Raw genomic sequence first — 26,191 nt, forward strand, 5'->3', positions numbered from 1 at the left:
GCTTGCGAGCCTTGTTTCTCTCTCTTTCGTTACCGGGTGAAAATCGTTGGTGGGGGGTTAATGGTGGGGATAAATCGTGAAAACCGAACCGTGTAGATTTTAGTGAAACCAAACCGTAGACCGCTGTATTATGATAAATGTCACGACTGTGCTGGTACTACTTTTGTTCGCCACTGTATATCGGTGAGCATAGTTCACGCGCGCTGCGAGCACGATAACTGTGTATGTATCTCGGCGGTTCTCGCGTCGGTGGCTCAGTTCGACTCGGTTGCTCGTGCAGAGCGGATTTGCGCCAGCACGCGAACCTCTTTCTCCGCTGTAACGGAAAATATTTCGAAAACTTTGGTCGTTCCAGTATACGGAACGGCGTATCAGTGGTGCATCAGGATCCTCTCTCGTTCCTCGGCTGACGCGTGTTAACTCGAACTTTATTTTTACCCAACGTCGTGTGCCGAGCGTGGAATCGTCACGGCGGTCCACGGATCGTCGACTGTCTCCTGACTGCGGGGGAGAGTTGTTTCGAGATCTCGATTCGGTGAGTAAGAATCAGCGTGGAGGCGATCGGTGGTCTCTCTTTCTCTTTCCGTCGATCGTCGTTTCGCGCATGAATGACGGTTGGTGTTTATGAATGAGAACATAGAGCGGGAACAAGCACGCGCGTACGTCTCCGGCTGCACGCGTATTGCAACGATGCATTGCGAAATACTTCCCAATTGGCAACGCCACCACCGAGACTATTTTCCTATTCTACTATACGCGAGCTTGTGCACGCCGGTTCCGGGGTTCTCTGTGCTCTTGACACAGTGACGGATCTAAACATATCAGCGCCTGACGCTTCAATTACTTTTAAGGACATTTCTCGTTTTTCAGAACGTTCGTAAGTTGCACGTAATTTATAATCGTCGTGGCAACGGTCCTAACACTGTGCGTCACATCATCCAAGTGTAGATGTCAGGCCTCAACGATAGCAACCTTTGATCAGTCTTTGTTGTAGCTACTTAGCAATGTTACATATAACTACAATTATAGTATACTTAATTGAGGAATAAAATGACAAAAAAACAACTTTCTTGTTCTGTAACAGCAACGTTAGAGTACAAAGAGTTGAAAGCATTTTACACATTTTTATTCGTCCGTAGCTTTAAGGTAAATTGAAATTGGCAGAGCCGTAAATCCGTAAACGGAATCTTCCTGCGAATGACCGCGCCAGAACTTCCGGTTTCGAGGCAGAATACGCGAAAGGCGGTTGCATAATTTAGTTGCCAGTCTTCGCGCGCGAGCACTGGTTGTCACCAGTTCCGTAAAACTCATCTAGATGTTTTCTCTCCTTTGATCTTATTTTTGTCGAAAGCATTGGCTCGGGCGAAGCTCAAGGCCGTCGTTGCGCGTACATCGAAATTTCTCGTCTGTTTTGTTTCGAATCGAAGATTACCGTCGACGATCACTGAGCATCGAGTATTCTTCCACGAATCGACGAATGTGAGAAAACAGAAAAACACTAATTACTAAACGACTAACTATATATATTTCTTTCTTTATCTTCTCGTGATTCAGTCACCGTTGAACATAGTTTTTCATGATATGATGTAAGAGTATTGAGAACACGTATGTACGTATGTAATTGAAATATTTAAATAAGTAATATACAGGGTGTTCAGACAACCCTGGAAAAAATTTAAATGGGAGATTCTAGAGGCTAAAATAAGACAAAAATCAAGAATATCAATTTGTTAATAGAGGCTTTGTTAAAAAGTTATTAACGTTTAATGTTCCCCTCGTACTGAATTTTTTTCTCGAAAATGCGCAGGATTTCGGGGGTATGTGTAATGACTAAAAATGATTGTAATTAACCCCCGCAACTGAAAATAATTTTTTTAGAATGATTTGAACAATTTTTTTTTCGTCGAAAAATTTCACAGTTTCTTGAATTTTTTTGTAGAAAGTGGGTAGGATTTCGGGGGTAGGTCTATTCACCAAAAATGATTGTAATTAACTCTCCTAGCTAATAATAATTTTTTTAGAACGATTTGAAATTTTTTAATTTCGCTGAAAATTTCACATTTTCTCGAATTTTTTTCTAGAAAGTGGGTAGGATTTCGGGGGTAGGTCTATTCACCAAAAATGATTCTAATTAACTCTCCTAGCTAATAATAATTTTTTTAGAACGATTTGAAATTTTTTAATTTCGCTGAAAATTTCACATTTTCTCGAATTTTTTTCTAGAAAATGGATAGGATTTCGAGGGTATGTCTATTCACCAAAAATGATTGTAATTAACTCTCCTAGCTAATAATAATTTTTTTAGAACGATTTGAAATTTTTGAATTTAATTGTTAATAACTTTTTAACGAAGCCTTAATCAAGAAATTAATATTCTTGATTTTAGTCTTAATTTAACCTCTACAATCTCCCATTCAAATTTTTCCCAGGGCCAAACACACTGTATAAGTTGAACGTTGAGTCGTCTAGAATATTTTAATTGTCAATTAAAATTAAATGAATATTTAAAAATTAAGGGATTGTTCGGATCGACTTGAAGACAAAAGTTGAGAAAAGAAGTAATTCGGGAAGTTCAATGTCAAGTCCACGCTCGAGGAATTATCCTGGGCTGGGGCCAAGCATTGTAGAACCCGGATATTTTCTCGCCGTACCCATTAATCACCGGACGAACGCCGCGTTCTTGTTTTGGCCGTTAATCGACGAAGAGTTTGTCCACCCGTTATAGAAATGACACGGCCGTTCCAAAATTGGATTTGCGTGGACGTTCGGGGTCGTGCGTTTATCGATCACGGCGCCGTCATCTATGCAATCTCTGTTTCCGCGGGATGACAATTTTAACCGCGAGAGCCCGACGATTCTCAACTCCTCGAGTTTTAGGTTAGGATCGTTCGCGGCCCGGTGAGTCAAGTGTTTACTAGAACGTTGGGTAATCTGGTTTCTCGATTGGTCACAGGGCAAAATCTTATCGAAGAAAGTAAATTTATAAATATCGATGTCAGTCGTGATCGTTGAATCATTGTACACATAAAGTAAAAAAACATTTCTTCGGGTTTATTAGTGATAACGTTTCACCGTTGTAGTGATGTCGCTGGCGATTATCGACAAGTTATTTGTACCTTATTTAATAGTTAACGATAAGACGAATACAATTGAAGAGTTCTTGTGGAAAATAGTGTGTCAAAATTGAAAAAACATTTCTTTGTTGTAGAGATGTTGCTGGCGATTATCGACAAGTTATTTGTACCTTATTTAATAGTTAACGATAAGGCGAATACAATTGGAGGAGAGTTCTTGTGGAAAGTAGTGTGTCGAAATTGAAAAAACTATATCATAAAATTACTTCTATATCAGAACTAATTATAAATTTTAATATATTCCATACGATCGTTATCTGTGACATCACGAAAACTTTTTTGCTGCTCAGTGTGCATCGAACTCTCGGCATTCCATGAGTCATCCGTTATTCCCGACCTCGACTGCTGCGTAATAAATTACCAATTAATTAGTATACCTCGCGCACGTGGCAAGAAAGCCGGCTTTCGACCACCGCGTTACAACGAGCACATTTGCGCGAAATAACAGTTCGAAAGTAAACACAGGATCGCATTAGACGTTTAATGTCCGTCAACGTTCGCTATAAGTCTATTCTCGACTGTGTCGTTCGAATAAGAGCAAGAAACTCATAAACGGTTGGTTTACTGGTACAGAGAATTAAATTTGACAATAATAAGAATTATGTAAAATTTACAGAGGGAATATTTTAATTAATAAATTCTTTACAATTCGAATAAAAAGCAAAAGCAAAGATTCCGACTGTCTGATGGAAAAAGAAGTCCTTCGATGACTCAAGTTGTGCAAACTAAAGGTTGAATAACAACAGACGGCTCATCGTCTAACAGTTCTTTTTTTTGCAGAAGGTTCTTCCTGAAAACGAACGTCTGCAGCTCGTGTAATATTCCTTTCTCCCCGCGAATTCGAACGATCATTCTTAGCGCGAAAAAGAAACCGGCGCAATTTTTGCCGATTAATGCCACGTCATGATTCCGTCGAAGGTGAAACGACGATATTTCTCTAGTTTCGTGCGCGTTCTAATCGGCCGCGTCGTCACGCAGTCTGGGGCCTTACGTTTCATTTATTTCCATTAATTAACGAGCAGAAGCACAATTTTGTACAAAATTTACGGTGACAAATAAAAATTTAACGCGGACATAATTAATACAGCACTTTTATAGTCGGACAGTAGAAATTTTGTTAATTATATTACATTTATTATTTATGTATTTACTTGAATAATTAAGAGGTATCAATATTGAATAACATTCGGTCTTTGATTTGAGACTCAAGATACGATTTCTTCTTGCAACGAGAGGTCGACGAGGTTTCAAACGGAAAGGAACGACCAACATAGTTCGCGTTTACCAACGGTTTACTTTCGCTAGCTGGTTTTGCACTATTCGCGGAACGCGTTTGAACAGCCATTTCGTATGCTATTAACCGTCAAACTGGTATTACATAAACGCGCGTCGTAACCTGTTGTAACAGGCAGCAGTTGCTCATCGGATTGAAGTTACTCGAGGTATTCGAAGAATAATCGTCGTTTCGTATAGTTTCTTAAATTTATTTAAATAATAATCGATGGAAACTCTTCTGGAATTGGTCAATTCCAGCATACCTTATCTCCAATACCGTAGGTGTATCAGATTACTAATTAGTTACCGATGGACGAGTATTAACAATATCTGATTCGTTTCCGCCATTTTTCGATAGCTATGAATTTGTTGCTGTAAAATGATGTACGTTATATTCACGTTGCTTGGGAAAAATTTTAATGGGGGATTCTAGAGGCCAAAATAAGACGAAAAGCAAGAATACCAATTTGTTGATGGAGGTTTCTTTAAAAAGTTATTAACGTTTAAAGTTCCGCACGTTTTGAATTCTTTTCTCAAAAATGCGCAGGATTTCGGGGTTATGTCTATTCAACAAAAATGATCGTAATTGACCCCCGCAACCGAAAATAATTTTTCCAGTATAATTTTTAAAATATTTTTTTCGTTGAAAAATTTCATAACTTCCCGAATTTTTTTCTCCAAAGTGGTTAAAATTTCGGGGGTATGTCTATTCACCAAAAATGAATGTAATTGACCCCCGCAATCGAAAATAATTTTTTCAGAACGATTGGAAATTTTTTTTTTTCGTCCAAAAATTTAGGCACTTAATTAGATTTTCGGTAAGGAATTTTTTTCTCGAAAATGCGTAGTATTTTGGGGGTATGTGTATTCACCAAAAATGATTGTAATTAACCCCCGCAGCCGATAATAATTTTTTTTAAACGATTAGAAATTTTTTTTTTCCGTCGAAAAATATCTCACCTTCTCGAATTTTTTTCTCGAAAGTGGGTAGGATTTCGAGGGTATGTGTATTCACCAAAAATGATCGTAATTGACCCCCGCAACCGAAAATAATTTTTCCAGAACGATTTGAAATGTTTGAATTTAATTGTTAATAACTTTTTAACGAAGCCTCCATCAACAAATTTGTATTCTTGATTTTCGTCTTATTTTGGCCTCCAGAATCTCCCATTAAAATTTTTCCCACGGTTGGCCGAACACCCCGTACAGAAGTTGATGGATGTTATATTGGAAATTTATTAAAATAAATGTTTGTTATTTATCTCTTTATTGTAGTTATGCCATAAATTACAAAAGGTCACGCAAAAGTAATGTTATCAGGGATCAGTGGTTTAGTCTTGACCTCAGCTGTTGCGTAACGATGATAAAAATATAATTTTTTATTTATGAATCTTACAATTGATGTGTCTATTCAAGATTTATATTTTAAAAATGTAGTGACTTAAAATTAATTTTAGCTTGTTATAACTTCTGCAACAAGAGTGTTATTATTCGTTTAAATAAATATTTTGAACTGATATGAGCATAGATGCTCTTTATAGCTAAGTCAAACTATATTTTTTATTTTCCAACAAGCCTCTTCAGCGTTGGCATTTTAGCGACGCGCTCGATTACGTTGCGAAAGGCTTCGAAGCCGGAAGCCGTTAAGTTCGCAAAGGAGTATATTTATTTAATTATTTACACGTTCACCGTGTTACGTACAATGTTTCGCACGCGACTAATTTTCATCCCACGAACGTGAAATGTCGCTAGTCACTCTCTAACGCTGAGTAATACAATCAATCTGTCGATAGCTTCGAGTCCAAGTCCTGAAGAAGTTTCTTAAATTTCGTGTATTTGTGGATTCGGTAAAGAAATATTCTTGTTCAACCACTTGCAAAACAATTAACGTATTTAATATGATTTAAACCTGTTTACAAAAATTTTGTCACCTTCTAAAATAATAAAAATAAAATATTACAGGAAGTATAAATTTTATTGTATAATGTATCTAATGTTTTCTTTCTTCTGAGAACTCAGACCCCCCACTAATGCGTTCGCGGGCCCCAATTAGAGAAACGCTGCTCATAATATGCCGGGCGTTTGCCGATCAACGGTCATCGTTCATCGATCGCGAACGAGATCACGTAATGGCGTTTAAAAGCAATACAGTACGACGAAAATTACTAATATGGACTACAGACGTAGTTATTTATTATACGATTAACTTTTGCCAGTGATTTCGTTCATGTAGATTCGTTTTACGCTTAATCGCGAGCAAAGTCCGCTGTAAAGTAGCTTGTTATTTAAATTAGAGACACATTTTTTGTGCAGATCAGTTATACCGTGGAGAGATAAATGTCTGACCCACCGCCACTCGCGATTCCGTCTAAAATCTTTCTGTCACCTTACAACACGCTTAATATACAATTTTCGTTACAAAAGTAAATCGAAATCGATTCGTACGACACTGTCGTTAAAAAAAGCATCGAAGAAAATCAAACTTTCTTCCATGCGTGAGTACATAGATAAAATATATAAAAACATATGTGGGGAACACAGTCGTGTATCTATGAATTTGCGTAGCTCGAGGACACGCTATTTATAAACGTTTTTGACCTATTATCGGTTATCTTTAAATAATAAAATAGCGTAATAACATTAACTTTTACAATAAAATGTAGGTGGCCGATTCGTAGAATCGCTCTTAGTTTCGATACAGCCGTGATTGCATAAGCGTGGTTAGCGAGATAAGCTTCGTGGCAACGAAGAAAGGGGAGAGGTCACGGCTTGCACGCGCCAATAACATTTCGTGACTTTCGTGAAAGTCGTCCATCGAAGAAACGTGAGAAAAGAGAGCTATCAAAGAGAAAAGAACGAACGCGGAGGTATCGTCCAAGCGTAGACTCGTCATTTCTATTGTATTATAGTTATCGGTATTAGTTTGGCCCTAGAACGCGTGGGGCGCTGCAATTTTTAACAAGGCAGTTTGCATTCCGTGCTTCGGATATCGCGTGCAATGGATATAGGCGGACGCGGAGCCACCGACTCGTGATTCCTCAGGCGAGCACCGGGGACACACGACGGTCGTTTCAGGGAGTCGAGCGAGCGAATCGTTCATCGGAACGGTTGGCACAAAAGGACGCCTGTTTCTTCCCGGAAACAGCTGCTTCTCCTTCTCCCTGAACCGCTTGTCAAATGTTTCACGCAACCTTTGCGTTTTACAAGAAGGCATAAACGACCGTGACTCGACTCGAGCCCACTTAGCGATCGGACAGTTGTTTATGAACAATCAGTGTCACCGTAGTGTGCCAAAATTGAAAACCTAACCTTCCCTCCATTTCCCATCCTCGGTACGCAGACATCGAGCGTGCAAAAACACTCCCGAACGTCGATACTGTTTCGTAACTTCGAAGTTAGTTGAATTGCGTCACAATTAACGATGTCGATTGTCGACGATCGAACTGTCAGCGTTAACAATATTTACACCTGGGTCCTCTCAATGTCGACGAGAGAAAAAGCACGCGAAAGAAAGAGACGGCGTACGAGAACGTCACGCGGAAAAATTCCATGTAATCTTGGGAGAATACCGACGGGCTGAATTTCTTGAAATTCGTCCAACAGTCAGTCTCGCCCGTCTAGGGAGTTTACGAACGATTTGCCTGGTTACGTAATATTAAATCGTACCGTACGTGACATCTATCTCGAGAATTTGAACGAATAATCGACGCTGCCTTTCGTTTTAAATTTGGCCGAAATTATCGGCGTCGATTTCTCGCGATAAAATACGATCGTTTGGCCGAAATACAAGCGTTCGAAAATAATGCATGCGATTTTCACGAATCTCCTCCTTTCCACACTTTATTATCGTCGTTGCAACGAAACGAACCTACGAATCAAATTTTTGCACGTTCTTCGATTAATACGTACATGTTTATGTAACAAATCAACACAGCAACCTTCTGCATTATGCATTCGGAAAAATGTGTTCGACACAACACGGTGCATTGCGGGAATATTGCAGTTACACTTCTGTTACAGCGATATTACAACCAAGGCCGTGTCTAGATATTTTGGCGCCCTTCGCCCGTTCTCTTTACATTGAATGTTACACATGTACGTAGGTGTATTCCGTTGTTGTTACAAGCAAATGGTTGAGGAAAAAGCCGAGCACGAGTGACGAGTCCTATGACTCATACGCTCGTCACACTTATTTACCAATATCCAAACGAGATGTCGCGATTGCGATAACTGCATCGGTAAATTAGGGTTAGGTTTGGGTCAGGAGAATAGATCGAATTAAAAATGTTATTTACTGAAAACGGTTTGAAAATAGTCTCCGTATTGTCGTGCCAATGGTTGTAGCAATTTGTCAGATTTTCTAGTCAATTTGTTAGAACTTCCTAACGAATGTTCACAGGGAAAAGCAAACAATAAATTTTCTGACGTCGTGACATAGATGCAGTAGCTTACGTCTATTGTAAGACATGCATTGTTAATATATAGATAGAAATAGAAATAGAAATCTATTTCTGGAATATTTTGGAAATCTTTGTGCAACGTTTGAAAGGTTAGCGCAACAGGGGCTAGCATTGACAGGCTGCAGCGACATCTGAACCATAAATCAACAAATATTTCTAAACATAAAAATATTCTTGCAATATTTCTGCAATGTTCCATGATGAATGGATTGGTTGGGAATAGTTTCCAAATGCTTCGACATAGTTTGCGTAAACGATTAAGGAACGGTCTAGAACTATATATTTCTTGTCCCTGAGGCTTACGTGTTCGCTCGTACACGAACCTTCTCTTTTACGCAAGCTTTGAGAAAGTGTTGCTCCTGAGACCGTCCGAAACAATAAAATTGGTATAAACAACCGTTTCAAACGTGATACCGCCTGTAGTATCGAACAAAAGTAAAATCTTTCATATTTTCGCAATTTCAATGATAATTTCTCGAAATGATATCTGTTTTTTTGCACTTGTTTACTTCATACTGATTGCACTTTGTTTCTCACTTTGTTATATATACAGGGTGTTCGGCCACGCCTGGGAAAAATTTTTGAAAAAAAGTTGATGGTTCGTTAAAAAGTTATTAACGTTTAAAGTTTCGTTTGTACTGAATTTTTTTCTCGAAAATGGGCAAGATTTCGGGGATATGTCTATTCACCAAAAATTATTGTAATTGACCCCAGGAACCGAAAATAATTTTTCCAAAACGATTTGAAATTTTTTTTTTCCGTCGAAAAATTTCACACTTTCTCGAATTTTTTTCTAGAAAGTGGGTAGGATTTCGGGGGTGTGTGTAATGACCAAAAATGATCGTAATTGCCCCCCGCAACCGAAAATAATTTTTTTAGAACAATTTGAGATTTTTTTTTTCGTCGAAAAATTTGTCTATTTTAATTTTTTTTTCGAAAATGCATAGGATTTCGGGGGTACGTCTAATCACCAAAAATGATTGTAACTGACCCCCGCAATCAAAAATAATTTTTTTAGTACGATTTGCAATTTTTTAATTTTGTCGAAAAATTTGTCTTACTCGAATTTTTTTTTCGAAAATGCGTAGGATTCCGGGGGTATGTCTAATCACCAAAAATTATTATAATTGACCCCTGCAACCGAAAATAATTTTTCCAGAACGATTTGAAATTTTTGAATTTAATTGTTAATAACTTTTTAACAAAGCCTTAATCAAGAAATGAATATTCTGGATTTTCATCTTATTTTGACCTCTGCAATCTCCCATTAAAATTTTTCCCAGGAGAGTCCGAACACCCTGTATAGACGATAATATCGGTGTTTACTCGGTACAATGTGGTAATAATTCTGTAATCGTCGGTATCGGGAATTTGATATCAAGTACCAGAGCTGTGATATTAGTGATACCTCTCAATACACCTCATTAAGTACTTTGATATTGATATCGTCTATTCTATTTAATAATATCGCTAAATAACGTTTCCTTTGTTCCGTTACTGCGTGAAAATCCGTCAATGGGTTCTGTAAATCTTGCGTTAATCCACGCTTGTGCACACGACGGATTTTTTTTCTGCCGGGTTCAACGGTCAATTTATTGAAAAGTATGACAAACGCATCGACGGAACGCAAACCCGTTTTATCTCTTGATTTGCTAACGCGAAACGAGCAGCGTAAGGGCTTACATAACATTAAGCCTCGTTTTAACTTCGCGGTTGTAGGATTTCGCGTGCATCGCGATCCGCGGCTTTGACACCAGCCGAAAATTGGATTCACGTCGAAACTTCTAGTCCGCCGTTATCGACGAAACGTTCGAGAACGTTTAGAGACGGAAGGGCTGCGTCATCGAGCGGTATGGCGGTATTTACGACCGAGAGACACGTCTTCGGTTATAGCGGTCAAAGAAGTACAGTGCCGAGCATAAGTGTATTGGCACGGAACAATTCTCCGAATAAAACTAGTCGTCAACATAAAAAAAAAAATAATCATCGCAAACATTCGATTTTCATCATAATATAACTTTGTCTCGTATTCTAGAAAAAATAAATGTTATATTATAAAATACGTATATTGTTAAATTATGAAAAACAATTTACTTATTTGTATATTAATATATCATTAAGTTATGATAAGAACCAAAGTCTACGATAACTTTGTTTATACCTCCAAGTGGTTTTATTTGTAGAATTGCTACGTGCCAATGGTCACGCTTTGTACTGTGTATGCGTAGTGCGATAAGTGTTTAGTCGAATAAAATTAGTGTCGGTGACTAACGACTGTCATTCTCTGTTGCAGGTCCGAAGTGCGATTCAAAGAACGCGGTAAATAACGAGTCTCGTCACGTGGCCAGAGGGTCTTATTGACCGACGCGTATCGGCGCTCGGATTGGCTAAGGCGAGGCACGTGATCCTCGTAACGTCAACTGCGACTACCGTCTGCTAGTGGTCGTGCGGATTTCTCGACGAACCGTCGAAGAACAAAGGATTCGCGTGCGGTTTATATCACGTATTTATCCTTCTCGAGAGGGATATTGCTTCGCCTGTCCTTCGACCTTGAACTCGCAGCTTTAAATTATGCCTCACGGCGGACAACCCGCGCGATAAACGCGATTGTTCTCTGTACTCGATCGACGTATTTACCCGGCTTTGAATCCTTGACAGTTCCGAAACGTCTGCTCTCGGGGGTCAGTGACGCAGTATCGGTTCCCGTCGCGTAACCGTCAAATCACGGTTTCGGCGTTGATCGTGGCTCTCCGGTTCGTCACGGCCAGGTATCGTCGCGTCTCGTGAGTTTCGTGAATGTCAGCGACAACCGTTGTCTCGGCATGGTTAGGTAAATCTCGGAACGGAATTTACGTCGGACAGTGCGTCTACCATCGTAGAAGCCCTCTAAAGATCCACGTACCTTCGTAACTTCGAAGCATCTCGAAGACACGTCGGTTGACTAAACGCGGTGAAACCATTTCACTAGAAATTCGCATCAAGAGTGGCTTTGACCATAACATTGATCGAAAGATGTACAGCATGAACTACATCGGCAAATTCATTAGCAATTTTCGCGACTTTTACAATGAGATCAACGCGGCGACGCTCACCGGCGCTATCGACGTCGTCGTCGTCGAACAACCGGATGGATCTTTCACTTGTTCGCCCTTCCACGTACGTTTCGGGAAACTTGGCGTGCTTCGTTCCAGGGAAAAAGTGGTGAGTTTATGCGTTTGCACGTTTTCTACGGTTCGTTCGCGATAAAGATTCGTACCCCGTGTGTTTACTTTCGAAGCGGGAATATCCGTGTATTTTAATTTTCGAAAGATACATTCTCGATTTCTCTTTCTCCGAGTTACAGTTCTCGATATTTGATTTCATTATTGATGGGTCCGAGCCTCGTTATTTAGAATAACAAGAGGTAAATAGTGTTTATAGGGGACTATAGTACAGTTACGTCGCAAGGTTATTTGAACATATTAATGAATATAAGGATCTTTTGAATGGGTGGGACGAGCATAAAAAAAGTCAATGGAGTTGTTAACTACATTCACCGGCCTATGCATGCGTTGCATATAGTTTTGTACACAGAAGGTGATATAGCAAGAGTGATCTTGAAGAGATATTAAATTGAAACTTTTATATATTAGCATTTTATTTGAGATAAAAGCACATGATTCACCAGATCTATTCCTCTTTTGCAGGTGGACATAGAAATAAATGGAGAACCGAGACAAATTCACATGAAACTGGGAGACTCCGGAGAAGCTTTCTTCGTAGAAGAAGTCAGCTCCGATGGTTCTCCGACAGACACAGAAATTCCACCTCATTTGGCTTGTTCGCCCATTCCAGACGACAACTGTTTTCCACCATCTAGGTTCAACATTATCTCCGATCTCCCCAAGGAACAAAGAGACAAAATTCTCATAGAGTCTGTTCTGTCCATTGAAAAAGAAAAATGGGAACAGATGTCTGCTCTGCCGCCCAATCAAAGGGAAAATTTCTTAACCGAGCAGTTTTCTGACCTGCCGGCGGAACATCGAAAGAAGTGGCTGCAAATAGCTTCTTTGACCGTGGAGGAAAGGGACGAAATGTTCAGAGAACATTTTGCTAATATATCCACTTTGCAGAAGCAACAAATGATTCGTGAACAATATTCAGCTCTGAAAACAGAGGACAAGGAAAAGTTGTTCAAAGAAAATTTCCCTGAATTGCCTGCGGAGCAAAGACACAAGTTCGAGAAAGCGTTGTTGAGCGATTGGAAGATAAAAGAAGACGAGAAACGGGACTCCTTGAAACCCGAAGAAGAGATATTCGATATGGATGGTATAAATGACGATGAAACACATACAGCTGCGTCGACGCCTAAATTGTTCATAGCCGTGACTTCGTCTGACAGAATTCGTAAAATTAGCGTGGTAAACAATGACTTCAGACCGATCACGGATGACGAGAAAAGTAACGGGAAGAAAAAATCGAGCGACGAGTCGAACTCGTCGTTGTGTAAAAAGAATTCAAAGAACGAGAGTGTCGAGGAAAACAAGAATACCAATTTGACGAAGAGAAAACGTAAGAGGAGGAGCATTATGAAGAAAAAGGGATCTCAAAGAAGAACTAGCAACGGTAGCAGTAGCCAAACGGAAATGAGCGAAAACGACACGGCTGTTGCCGACGAATCTCTCAGCGAATCTGTAAGTTGTAAACGTTTAAAAAATTAAATATTGCGGTGTTTGCTTATTGATATATGTATATTTATCAAAGATGTTAAAGGGACCAAATCCGACCACAGAATTGGAGAATAACGATTCTGCCGAACCTATGACATCTGTGCAGGAAACGACAGAGAAACGTCCTGAAACGGACTTCCATTTCTTCAGTGATACCGAAGTGACAAAGTAAGTCGATTTAAATATATTCACATTACTGACAAAACTAAATTCACACGTAAAATTAATTATTGCACTGTTCTGCTATCATCGCGTTTAACAGGAATCAGGATTCCAGGCCATGTTCACCCGTTCAGTCTGACACAGAGTTCGAAATGCGCAAAATCACTCAAGAAGGCACGGAAGGAGAAGACAAAGGGCATCAGCAGAGCTGGAGATGGGGTGAACTGCCGAGTCTACCTCTGGACGCAACACACGTGTCCCATAGAAATTCGTTGAATTCATCGATCGCCGTAAACCAGCCAAACAATAGTTAGTAGATTATTTTTTCTCTTATCTATCTACGATTCAAAACTTTCATTTTTGGTTCAACTGAAATTCTTGTACGTTAAAGAAATATTTGGGTAGATGTTTATGCATATAAATTAATTCATATTATATAAATTTTCGTTTTGTGTATTTTTAAATTAACCATCACTTTCTTATCATTACACACACATACACACACACACAGAGGCAGACGACAGGTATACAAGTACACACGCATACACGACGTCGATAGTAATAACATTGCATTGTGGAATCTTTTCATCCCAGTGAGCATTGTGTCATACGCTTTAGACTAACATTTTGCCAACTGCTTTTTCAATGGTAGCAGAGGCACATCGGTCAATGCTCAGTGGTATGTTCTCGTTTATGAAGAAGACCTCTCGTGTAAGACACAATCCAGAATCCGAGGGAATTTACCTCAGTGACATTAATGCCGACGAACTGGACCCCGACGTTGCGGCTCTTTATTTCCCCTCTTCTCACAGAGATCCAACAGCGGTTAAAGGTACAAAACAAAATTCGCTGTTGCATTGCCGTATGAAAGATTTTTATGTATTAGCGGATGGGTTAACTGCTTATTCATCTTATTTTATTATATTTACTGTAAGCTTAATTAACATTAATCTCCGATGTGTTTACATACTGCATTACTAAAAACAACTAAACATTTAAATATTACTGCTTTCTCATTTTATTGAAACGTTTATAACGTATAAGAATTACTATTGTAACGTGTACTAATCGTTAAACTGACGATAATATGTGAAAATGTGGTTGTTGCGTGACGTACATAAAACCTGTGAATCGAAGTGATGAATTTCTGTCTTCCTAGATGGTAAAGGGATGGACGAGGAGGACACAGAATCAGGTAACGGACCCAGTTTACCGCAAAGTCCAAACAGCGTCGAGGAAGTTATCGGTGGGCCAAAATCGTTGGACAGCGACTTTGAGGAACCAAAGCATTCTATATTCGACAACAACATGGACATTAGTTTATCCCTGTGCGGTGGTTTAGATTCCGAGAACGGTCCGGCCAAAGAAGCTTTTCATCAGAATTTGCTACATTTCGAGGACATTTGCTCGGACCCGAAATTATACGAGAATCCAAATTTAGTTGTAAAGATCAATGACAAATTTTACAATTGGGCTACCGCTTGCCCGATCGTGATGACCTATGCGGTTTTTCAAAGACATTTGCCGCAAAGTACGGTAGAGAATCTGTACGCGCAATGCATGCCGTTACCAATGCATCAGGATAAGAAGCAGGACAACAGTGGGAAGACTGAAATTCGCAGCGGTTACAGTTCATGGTTTTCGTGGAGACGTTCCACGCAACCGCCTAAAAAATCTCAGGAACTTAGTCAAAGTAAGTACTTAAAAAGACGTCACACTTTTTAAATTGTTTACTTGTCTACAATTCTCGTTATTTTATGCGTGGGTAGCCGACGGAGTCAATATGCAATCTTCGGAGCAACTGATCGAGAAAGAGGGCGCTTCGGTCGACGAAATTTCAAACAGGGACGCAAAGACTGATCAGAATATTGAGTCTATACCCTCCGAGGCCAAGACTGCAGAACAATGTACAACGTTAATAACGGATATCGCCAAGACTGACAAAACCCGCGATAAAGAGGGCGAGGGCTACAGCGGCAGCGAGGATTCTGATAATAATCAAAACAAATCGCAAGGAGTTAAGATACCCAAAGAAAGGAGATCGTATTACGAGTCCACGGAGAAATACCGCAAAACTTTAAGATTGTCGTCTGTACAAATAGTGAGTACTCGTAGTTCTCTAATGATCGTCCAATGGCGGGAAAGAATTTTTTATGATTCATTTCTTTGCAGGCAAGCCTGAATTTAAAAGACGGTGCTAACAAAGTTGTGTTTAGCGTGACGACCGCGTACCAAGGCACAACGCGTTGCAAATGTCACATTTATAAGTGGAGATGGGACGACAAGATCGTTATCTCCGATATCGACGGTACTATCACAAAATCCGACGTGTTGGGTCATATTCTGCCGATCGTTGGCAAAGACTGGGCCCAATCGGGCGTTGCTCAGTTGTTTACAAAGATTAAGAATAATGGATACAAATTGCTGTATCTCTCGGCAAGAGCTATTGGACAGGCCAAAGTTACCAGAGAGTATCTGAAGAGCATCAAGCAGGGGGATTTGTCGCTGCCCGAAGGACCGTTGCTTTTGAATCCCACCAGTCTGATTTCAGCATTCCATCGTGAAGTGATAGAGAAGAAACCCGAGGAATTCAAAATATCCTGTCTCAGCGATATTCAAGCATTGTTCCCCGAAGGCTCCAAGCCATTCTACGCTGGTTACGGGAATCGAATTAACGTAAATATTCAAGTTATTATAGCACAAAAATGCTGGTATATGTAAATATTATGATGCAATATTTTTTTGCAGGATGTTTGGGCGTATCGAGCCGTAGGAATTCCGACTATGCGGATATTCACTATAAACCACAGAGGTGAATTGAAACACGAGTTGACACAGACATTCCAATCCTCGTAAGTAACTGCATACATTTATATTTGTTTTAACATATTTTCTATTAATTTATATTTCTTTAGTACTATTTAATTGAATACATGACCACGCATACATAACGTTCAGATAAATATTTACTTGCGTGTTATTTTACTATGTTGTACTCGACACTGAAATCATTTATGCGTATGTTAAAAAGTTGAAACACGTTAAAGTCTGTTGCATGTTTCTACATTAGTGCATTGTTACGCGATAGAATAGAATTTAATTTGTTAAGAGGGCAGTCTGCTATTTTGGTCCGAAAAGTGTATTTTAAAATTTGTTTTTCTGCGAAGAAATAATTTGATTGGAATGGAAATTAGCAAACGTATACGTAATGCGATTTAATTTAATGAGATATACATGCATCATTTTTTTAGTTTATCTATCGAGTAAACCATCACGGAGCCAAGATTTGTAAAATTAAGAAAACTAATTGTTGAACTTTATTTTAATAATATTAATATTTTGTGTTCATGCTGGTTCACTTTTTAGATAAACGTTTTTTTCTATATCATGCATAGCCATGCCCGAGAAATATCGTTTTGAAACAGAAAAAACGACTTCGATGTTTCAGCGTACAGTCTTCGAACATACAAATAATTTAAGTTGAAAGTTTCATGATATTTCACCGCAATCTTTCCAGGGCAACGAGTTTTAGGACCTGAATCTATTAGGAGATAGAATTTAAAAGATCGATTTTTGTTTTTTGTTAAACTTTCAGACTACCCCCTTAACTGGCATTTTTAATGGCAAATATTGACGCCAAAGAAGCGAATAAATATGAAATTTATGCGAGAAAGCGAATAAAGGAAGACGCATTTACACTCTGATGATTGAAAATAAGGGATACTGATAGGTCGGATATTTCTGTGATTGCAGCTACGCGTGTCAGTGCGATATCGTCAATGAGTTATTCCCGCCACTGCCCATGCGAAACACCTACTGATGGCGGCACAACCATAATAGCTGTTTCATTCTATTAGCTCAGCTGATAATGTTTCGTTGAACGATACTTGCATAGTTGTACATTAGTACCGTTGGTACTGGACTCAATTTCATACGTGTTGACTTGCTACCTCATGACTGGAATATTATTCCGTACAATGTATTTTCTATATAGAGTTAGTAATATTTCTAGTTTTCTAGTACGTCGATTATTAGGGCAAATAGTACGCGCACTCGTGACGTATACAATTTTTACACATATACTTGTATATACGTATATTCCATATGAGATTCGTCGAGACGGGGAGAGTAGTACCTGCACGTTTAGATAAAAGATAACTTTTCCAATGGCAGTGTCTTTCAAGGTGGACAAATTAGCTAGAAGTCTAATTTCCATTAAGTTCGTCGCGATTAGTATGTTTTGAGGTATTTGGTTGTGCAACAACTTCTATCTTCTTATAATTTATAGGGTAAGCACTTGTTACACAGTTGCTTTTTTTATCACTTCCATCTTCACCGGTCCATTCATCTTTAGCGATCCTAACGTTGTCATCGCCTTAAGTGTTATGATGCAATTTGGAATGAATTTATCACCACGTAACCTTGTTCGAGATCGTTTGATGAATTTAATACATTTAACACACGCATCGAACATCTTCGAATTATGAGAGCTTCCGGGGTGTGTCGATGTGTACTTCAAAATTGTTTTTTTTACCCGTTCTGACTGTGCACGAATTTTCAACCAAGTACTTCGAACATATTTACATATGCAAGTTGCAAATTTGCGCATGGAGAAACCCCACGTTATCGCTTCTCCAAATTTCGCTGAGCAGTCATTCTTCAATTTTAGTGTTTATATGTATACATATATGTATATATGTATATATAGGGTCTACGACCACCCCTGGGAAAAATTTTAATGAAAGATTCTAGAGGTCAAAACAAGACGAAAATCAAAAAAACTAATTTCTAAATGGAGGCTTCGTTAAAAAGTTATTAACTCTCAATGTTCTGCTCGTTCCGAATTTTTTTCTCGAAAGTGGATAGGAATTCGGGGGTATGTCTATTCACCAAAAATGTTTGCAATCGATCTCTGCAACTGAAAATAATTTTTTTAAAATGATTTGAAATTTTTTAATTTTGTCGAAGAATTTCATACTTTCTTGAATTTTTTTCTCGAAAATGGTTTGGATTTCGGGGGTATGTCTATTGACCAATAATGCTTGTAATTGATCCCCGCAACCAAATATAATTTTTTTAGAACGATTTAAAATTTTTTAATTTTGTCGAAAAATTTCATATTCTCGAATTTTTTTCTCGCAAATGTGCAGGATTTCGAGGGTGTGTCTATTCACCAAAAATGATTGTAACTGACCCCCACAATCAAAAATAATTTTTTCGAAACGATTTGCAATTTTTTAATTTTGTCGAAAAATTTGTCTACCTACTCGAATTTTTTTCTCGAAAATGCGTAGGATTTCGGGGGTATGTATAATCACCAAAAATGATTATAATTGACCCCCGCAATCGAAAATAATTTTTCCAGAACGATTTGAAATTTTTTTTTTCGTCGAAGAATTTGTCTAGCTACTCGATTTTTTTTCTCGAAAACGCGTAGGATTTCGGGGGTATGTCTAATCACCAAAAATGATTATAATTGACCCCTGCAACCGAAAATAATTTTTGCAGAACGATTTGAAATTTTTTAATTTAATTGTTAATAACTTTTTAACGAAGTCTCAGTCAAGAGATTGATATCTTGATTTTCGTTTTATTTTGGCCCAGAATCTTCCATTAAAATTGTTCCCTGCATACATAGGTATAAAAAACACTAAAATTTCACCGTTAACTCTTTGCATGGAAGTTTCTGTTGGGCAGAATCTTCGCTCAAACGATCAAATACCTCCGGGCCGCAAAAAGCTTGCAATCCCATCGATTTTTTTTCTCGACGGAGGTACAGGTAGTCTCAGTCCCTAACGATCATTCCGTACATATATCTCAAGACCCAAATCTTTACCGATATAATAATCAGATGAATGTGTATCTTGAATAACGAAGGAGCACACGGCAAATCTCTCTTTTTGTAACCAGAGTTAGGCACGCTTTTATTCCACGAGTCGCTAATAGAACTTTACTCGCCATCCATATAACCAGCAATGAATTTCTATATGGATAAAAGTTTATTCGCGACTCGTGAATAAAACTTTTATTGGTTATGTAAAGCGAGAAGATAATCCTTTGCGTACGCACGCGCGTGGGTGTGGTATATCTGTGTGTACAACGCTGCACATCATAATCGTGCGTTGTATGTGATTTTTGTGTGGTACGAAAACATACAGGGTGTTACACAAATGGCTCGAAAACGTGACAAACACTACACAAAAATCACATTATACGCAGAAATGCAACAAACACCACACAAACTGCACAAAAATTATACATTTCACACAAAAATACAAGTACCACGCGTCGCATCAAAATCACATACTGCACGAAAATTCTACACGTCATGCGTGCGAGAAGAATCATTCTCTCGTTTACTTAACAAACAACGTTTCATTTATGATCTTTTATTCAAGCGAATGGGAACGAAAATGATTAAATCCAAATAATTAAACGCGTAACAGATTTATTCAAAATTGTTCAAATAATACTAGACTCTGAAACGAAACGTTTGACATTTGCCCTCTGTTCACTGTATTTGTCGACCTTCATCGCCGAATATAAGTATCTATCGATGGCTGTATGATGTCTTTCTCGTTGTTTTTTTTTTTCCAGATATTCAAACATGAGCTACCTAGTCGACCATCTTTTCCCAGCCTGGAGGGAAGACGCTGCGGATGAGTTCAGCCATTTTGTGTATTGGCGGGAACCAGTGCTGTCGCTCGAGGAGCTTCTCAGTCAGAGTCAAACTACCTAAAAGGAAACGTGTTTTTGCTTAATGGGCAAAATGATACTTCGTTCGTAATACGAAAACGATCGTCATATTTAACTACTTTTTATACTCCATGTATTATCGGCTATAGTGTTCTTGACTGGTGCGAGTTTTTAATATATTTGGAACGCAATTTGTAGGCTTTTCGCATTCGGTGTGTTCGGTTTAGCGACAGGAGTCGGACAACGATAAATAATGTACGCGCAACGTTTCTTGCCCTCGATTCAAAACCGTTCGCGAATAGCGTGGACGTAATCGGTCTTCTATCGTTTAAGTACATTCCAATTTTCTTAGTAGAGAGGAACGTTAATTATCGACGACTCTAAATTTTCGTTTTAAGGTCTAATTACATCAGTCAGAGAGCACGAGATGCGTGCCTCCTTAACTTAAAAACTCGATACGTAATTACAGGCTTAAGAAAGGTTCAAAAAGTGTGTCGGTTACGTGCTATGCTTTACGAGACGGTACGCGAATTTTTTCTTTTTCCATAGGATACTCTTACGTTCTCGATTAAGGTTAAACATTTTCGATATCGACGAGTAAAAATTACATGGTGATAAGTTTGCATATGGAGTGGTCGATTATATTTTGTGATCGTTGTGTTTACAAATAGATTCGTTGTGCTAGAGAACGTGCTCCAATAGCAAACAGTCTCGACGTGTTACACTTGTCCATTGATCGATGAACTTTTGCAACATTGAGAATCTTTTTGATCGTAGCTGCTCTAGCACACGGTAATCTAACGTTTGTAATATAATTTATATAACTATTTTAGTTTATTTTTATCGAATATTTCGTTGAAGAAATCCTTATTTATTTTTATACAAGATCTCTGTTTAATTAGTGTGCTGTGAGATTGCCATATCTTAGAATGTAATCGTTTGTGTATTGTGATATTTCGATCAAATTAACGCTTGTCAGACAAACGGTCGGGTCGATCACAGTGTGCAAAGACGAGTTCGTGATTCGCACGGAGGAAGATGCTTTCTGTATAGTTTCCTATGCCGAGAATACTCCCGTTTTTTTTGTAGACAGTGTGTGTAAGCTTCACTGTTCAATGTGAATCGTGCTCTCGGATTATCGTTTTCACGACATACACTCTAACGCCTGTGTCTTTCAAAATGCATCACCTAAAGGTACACGTTTAGTGAAGTAGAATAAGCTATTGTTTACCTCTACAAAACTACAGTTACAGCAATAACAGCGAGAATAATGCAATTTTTTTTCTCCCACCCCTCCCCCTTATGATATCTTTTAGCTCGTATCGTTTAAACGTGAGAAAGTACAATTTTGTTCGACCAAAGATGAATAGCGTTGAAGGGTATTTTGAGTTTCGATTGTTGGCGATTTGTATTCAGAATGGGTTGTCAATGGATACGTATGAAAGCTTCTGTTGCTTGAAGTAAACAATTGTACGAAGGAACATAGATATTCCGACGCTCACTCGACCAGAATGCAAATAGTGTTAGATGCAGGTTACTCGACGGCACAATAAATATACCGTACTCTAAATATGATGTGTCGACGTCTTGCTTGGTACAAGAAATTTTTGTCTTTTTTTTTTTTTTAAATGAGTTCTCGATGATTTCATTTGAAAGAACGAGGAACGAACAAAACAAAAAATCAGTGATAGTAACCGTGCTGTTTTTCTGTTCGATTTACCAAAAGATTTAAAAATACGTTAATCCTTATTTTGTAAAGAGTGTACACAATTCTAATTACCGTAGAACGATATTTGTAAGTTAGCAAATGTTTAATTTTTAGTATTATTTTATCTCTTTTTGTTAATCATATTATACTTAATACAAATAAATTCGAATTTATTTATAGTTTCGTTTATAGTCTTTTGTTTGTTTTCGATAGAAATTTTTCTGCGCTCTCATGCCGGCAACGCTTGAAAAGTACCGACGTGAATTCTTATCGAGTAAATAAGTGAAATGAAATAATCGCGTTCGAACACGTGCTCCTAGCACCTACATCAACATAAAAATCTGAATATTCCTTAGCAGTATTTAAATCGTAGATTAAGATTTCGAATGCTTTTTCCCCGCAATAAACGTGCATATTGCTTGACTAGTTAGATGAACGTTTATAAAAGTAATTACATCTTTACATGAAAGCGTGTTTCTACGTAATGAATAAATTTTATAGAATATTTCTGATCGTTGAAACAGCACTCTGATGATTCGTACGAGACAGTTTTTTTTTTCGGATTATTTGCCAGTCTTGGATCGTTTTTTTATTTCGAATAACAGAAAACACTCGTTTTAATCCCGTATGAAATGTGATATTACGTCACGTACTTTATTTTTTTCTCTTTTTTTGCCGAATATATGGAACTCGAAATTTCATTGTTGCACGTTCTGTGATGTGCCATAATACTTAGGCGACTTTCGTATACCTACGAGATTGGTTTATTATTATTGTCTATCATTATATATAACTAAAGTCCTATGTGTATTTATCGTATACCTTGTACCTATCGAAACAATAAACAAGAAATTAGTGGGATTGTTAGGTTATAAACTTCCAAAATCCTGTAACAGCGTCACATAGTATCGTTTTATTTTTTCACGTATGTACAAGCATTACTGGTACTTTATTTTCGTTTGCATGATGACAAAAAAGGTTAAATAGTTCTTCGGTCGTGTCCCTACATTGCATTTACCGATGTCCTACTTGGCCAACGCGTTTTAGCCTGCAACGAAATTAATTACGAAAAATATCGTTTTCATCCACAGATTATGTTAATCCTTTTTAGAAAAAATAGCCCCCCAAGTCCCATTTGGTTCGATGATTACAAAAGAAAGATAGTGAAATGGTATAACCGAACGGATCGAACTACTCTTGAATCTTGCTTTTTAAATTAACAAGTTTACAGTTAAGTCTTCTACGTTAAAACGCGTTGACGTTAATATGTGTGAATTGATTTGTCCCTTTCATGCTATCTCTACCCTAGTATGGGGATTGGTGATGGTTGAATGAGCCGTAAGTCCACACAGGTAAGGGGAAAGTCACCCTATTCCACCTGCACCAACTAATGGGGGACCCCTTGTAGTAACACTGGTTGTCAGATATCGAGGGGCAGTGCAAATGCCTGATGTTCATTTGAAAAATTCTCTCATAATGATTAATAGCTCTTTCGTACGAACAAGCAAAAGAGCATTCATATTGGGCCCTTACTCGGAATGATAAGCAGCTCTTACAAGTTTCTACAATCTCGATATTTGCTTGTAGTCTGATCTAAATTAAATATTTGTATGTAATCTAGTAGTTGTGATCAACATATACACAGGGACACAAGGCTGGAGTGGGACTTGTTGAAAATTAGAACAAAACCCCCGATAGAACTGATGATCTTCTATATTTGGACTATTGATTCTTATTCTGATACGAAGAATTTCAGTGAATTTGGTGGGCCTTCTCCAGTCAAATCCACTTACCTCGCCTTCGCATGTAATAGTTCGATCCGTTCGTCATTAGATGGCTATACCATTTAGTTGTTCGGTTTCGTTGTAGATAGATCAATTCGAGAATTTAAGTTACGTATTTAATAAATAACAGTCTATTCACTGGATTGATAATTTGTTATGAGAAACTTGTGCCCTGAAGGAAAAGGGTTATTGGAACCCCGGAAGCTTTCCTTTCACGTAACGCAAATTCGTGTCATCGAATATACCTCGTACTTTAACCTTCGTCTCTTATTACGCTTTACAGTTTCTTCATTGTCGGATAGATCCGACGACTCGACGGACGTCGCGCTACCTCTTTTATCGTAATTTACTTGAAAGGCTACTTTACGCCCATTTATCCGTGAATGTTCCGAACACCAATAGTATATGGTCTACGCATAGAATGATGTAAATTTACATTCCAAAAAGTACTTGACAATCTTAAATATTCAATCTTCAACCGGTAGCGCGTATTTAATTAGTATTACTAACAGAGGTTAATGCAGTCGTTGTAACTCACCCATAAAACTCCGATTATCCAAATTATCGTAAAATAAACCGGTATTGTCATGGTTATATTTATAGAAATGATCGAAAGACGTGATTTTTACGTACGAAACACGACATAATTTTAATCTTTCAAAAAAGATGCAAATACCTGATCCTTTATGATTCTACATCAGTTGTTTCCAAAATTATAAATTTATTGAATAACTTCATGTATTTTTTTTTTTCAAAGCAAATATACAGGGTGAAAAATAATATATTTTGTACATGATATACAAAGTATGTTTATGTATATACAAATTTGTTAATTCTTTTTAACGCAGTAACATGCACATCACGAATTGTCGTTTTCTTTTGTGTCTTCTACATCCATCTGTTCTACACGTTTTTTAGCATCGTTTTGAGAAGCAAGTTGTTTGTATCCATTCTTCTTTGAATATATGCCTAATGGTGACAGCTTAAAAGTAGCCAATGGTTTATCCAGTAATTTCTAAAAGGAGAAATATTCATTTGAATTCGTTCCATTGTCTTGAGAAAAGTAACTGTTATATTTACCAAAATTCTTGCTTGTTCAGGAGTTAAGGCTTGTCCCTTTTTACACACAGTATACTCTTTGATTAGCGTTACCACACCCTTTTGCAAAGCAGTAGGCATTCCCAGCTGTCTTAAATGAGGTTCTAAACTATGCGCAAAATCTGGCATAGGTCCTTCGGGTAACGTTATGGTTTCATCTATAATAAAACCAGATCTAGCATATTCCAATACTTCGTATTCCTCCATCCATTTTAATACCTAAACGAGAAATAAATAAGTATGATTAGCACATGTATTTATAATAGATTTCTAAAACTGTGGCAATGAAGTACACACTTCTTTTTTAGTTCTGTTTGTAAAAAGCAAACCGCATTGTCCCTTCAATGCCTCTGACAATTTATGCAGACCGTCTGAAATTTCATTCTCCTTTGATTTGCCCAAAGCCAATGCTATCACCTTGTTCTTGCCAAAGAAAAACCGGCTATCTTTCCATTCCGCTCTCAAGTCTTTCAGTTTATTATTACGCATATTGTGTACAGATATAATGAATATCCTATGATATCTCTCAACGCAACTTCTAACATCTTCCACAATGTGTTGCTTCAAGGCAAGGCCTTTTTTGCTCGTTTTGGTAAGAGATACTGTGGAATATAAAATATTTATCAATTATTTAACTCGCATGATTGTTAATTGCATCTTAAATATTACTACACTTTTAGGTTAGTCGAAAAAGTACGCATTTGCGAACGAAAAACGAACAATAAGACCACAGATTGGAATGATATGACATTACTTTTTTTATCTCTTTTTGATTTCGGCATTTTGTTACAACAATATGTTACAAATCACACCAAAATGTACATCGATGAAATAAGTTATTAGTCGAGTAAACATGTGCTGTAGAGCTTCGAGAAAAATGGCGCCATACAATCGCCCAAATACCGGTAGAATTTCTTGACGTTTCCTTTCTTTGATCAACGTACATTTCAAACAAACAAACGGTATAATTATTATCAATTCGATTTAAATAAAGTTACGAAAATATGAACGAAATTTGACGTTCAACGTCATAACCGTTATTTCAATCTACATATTACTATGGATCGAATACATGTATAATTTAATTGGAAATGCACGGTGTACGCGAATCTACATAAATAGTTATTATTTGAAGAACGAAGTTTCCAAGCTAAATAATTATTCA

General features: G+C 37.9%; 2 protein-coding genes across 6 annotated transcripts; one reads left to right on the forward strand and one right to left on the reverse strand.

Moving 5' to 3' along the window:
- Positions 1-137: 137 nt before the first annotated feature.
- On the forward strand, positions 138-21,015 carry LOC122399891 (phosphatidate phosphatase LPIN3). Of its 5 annotated transcripts, XR_006259305.1 has the most exons (12): positions 139-535; positions 11,163-12,070; positions 12,556-13,542; positions 13,613-13,746; positions 13,841-14,049; positions 14,393-14,572; positions 14,900-15,433; positions 15,510-15,841; positions 15,913-16,416; positions 16,489-16,592; positions 17,494-18,029; positions 20,338-20,472. XR_006259305.1 is itself a non-coding variant. In XM_043400966.1 (11 exons), exons 2-11 carry the CDS (start codon positions 11,882-11,884, stop codon positions 20,477-20,479), a joined length of 3,306 nt encoding a protein of 1,101 aa, XP_043256901.1. In that variant the 5' UTR covers positions 138-535; positions 11,163-11,881; the 3' UTR covers positions 20,480-21,015. The 5 variants fall into 5 exon arrangements, 4 of the variants coding, with proteins under 4 accessions (XP_043256901.1, XP_043256886.1, XP_043256893.1 ...); XM_043400966.1 differs by lacking the exon at positions 17,494-18,029 and having other exon boundaries at positions 138-535; positions 13,622-13,746; positions 20,338-21,015; XM_043400951.1 differs by lacking the exon at positions 17,494-18,029 and having other exon boundaries at positions 20,338-21,015.
- A 732-nt stretch (positions 21,016-21,747) lies between these two features.
- Positions 21,748-26,004, reverse strand: LOC122399919 (mRNA turnover protein 4 homolog). Its single transcript, XM_043400993.1, has 4 exons — positions 25,781-26,004; positions 25,324-25,628; positions 25,009-25,245; positions 21,748-24,943 (listed from the first exon to the last, which is right to left on the reverse strand). The coding sequence occupies exons 1-4, from the start codon at positions 25,806-25,808 to the stop codon at positions 24,788-24,790; spliced, it is 726 nt and encodes a 241-aa protein (XP_043256928.1). The 5' UTR covers positions 25,809-26,004; the 3' UTR covers positions 21,748-24,787.
- Between the last annotated feature and the right edge of the window lie 187 nt (positions 26,005-26,191).

This window comes from Colletes gigas, unplaced genomic scaffold (genome assembly GCF_013123115.1).
Source record: "Colletes gigas isolate AHSC1104 unplaced genomic scaffold, ASM1312311v1 Colletes_gigas_Sc00002, whole genome shotgun sequence".
NCBI classification, from domain to species: Eukaryota; Metazoa; Arthropoda; class Insecta; order Hymenoptera; family Colletidae; genus Colletes; species Colletes gigas.

Coding starts and splice junctions, on each gene's coding strand:
- LOC122399919 (XM_043400993.1), bottom strand. CDS start 25,808: ATGCCGAAATCAAAAAGAGATAAAAAAA. Junction 25,246..25,323: donor CAAACAGAACTAAAAAAGAA/GTGTGTACTTCA, acceptor TTTCTCGTTTAG/GTATTAAAATGGATGGAGGA. Junction 24,944..25,008: donor CTGAACAAGCAAGAATTTTG/GTAAATATAACA, acceptor TTCTCCTTTTAG/AAATTACTGGATAAACCATT.
- LOC122399891 (XM_043400951.1), top strand. CDS start 11,882: ATGTACAGCATGAACTACATCGGCAAATTCATTAGCAATTTTCGCGAC. Junction 14,573..14,899: donor AGATCCAACAGCGGTTAAAG/GTACAAAACAAA, acceptor CTGTCTTCCTAG/ATGGTAAAGGGATGGACGAG. Junction 16,417..16,488: donor GTTACGGGAATCGAATTAAC/GTAAATATTCAA, acceptor ATTTTTTTGCAG/GATGTTTGGGCGTATCGAGC.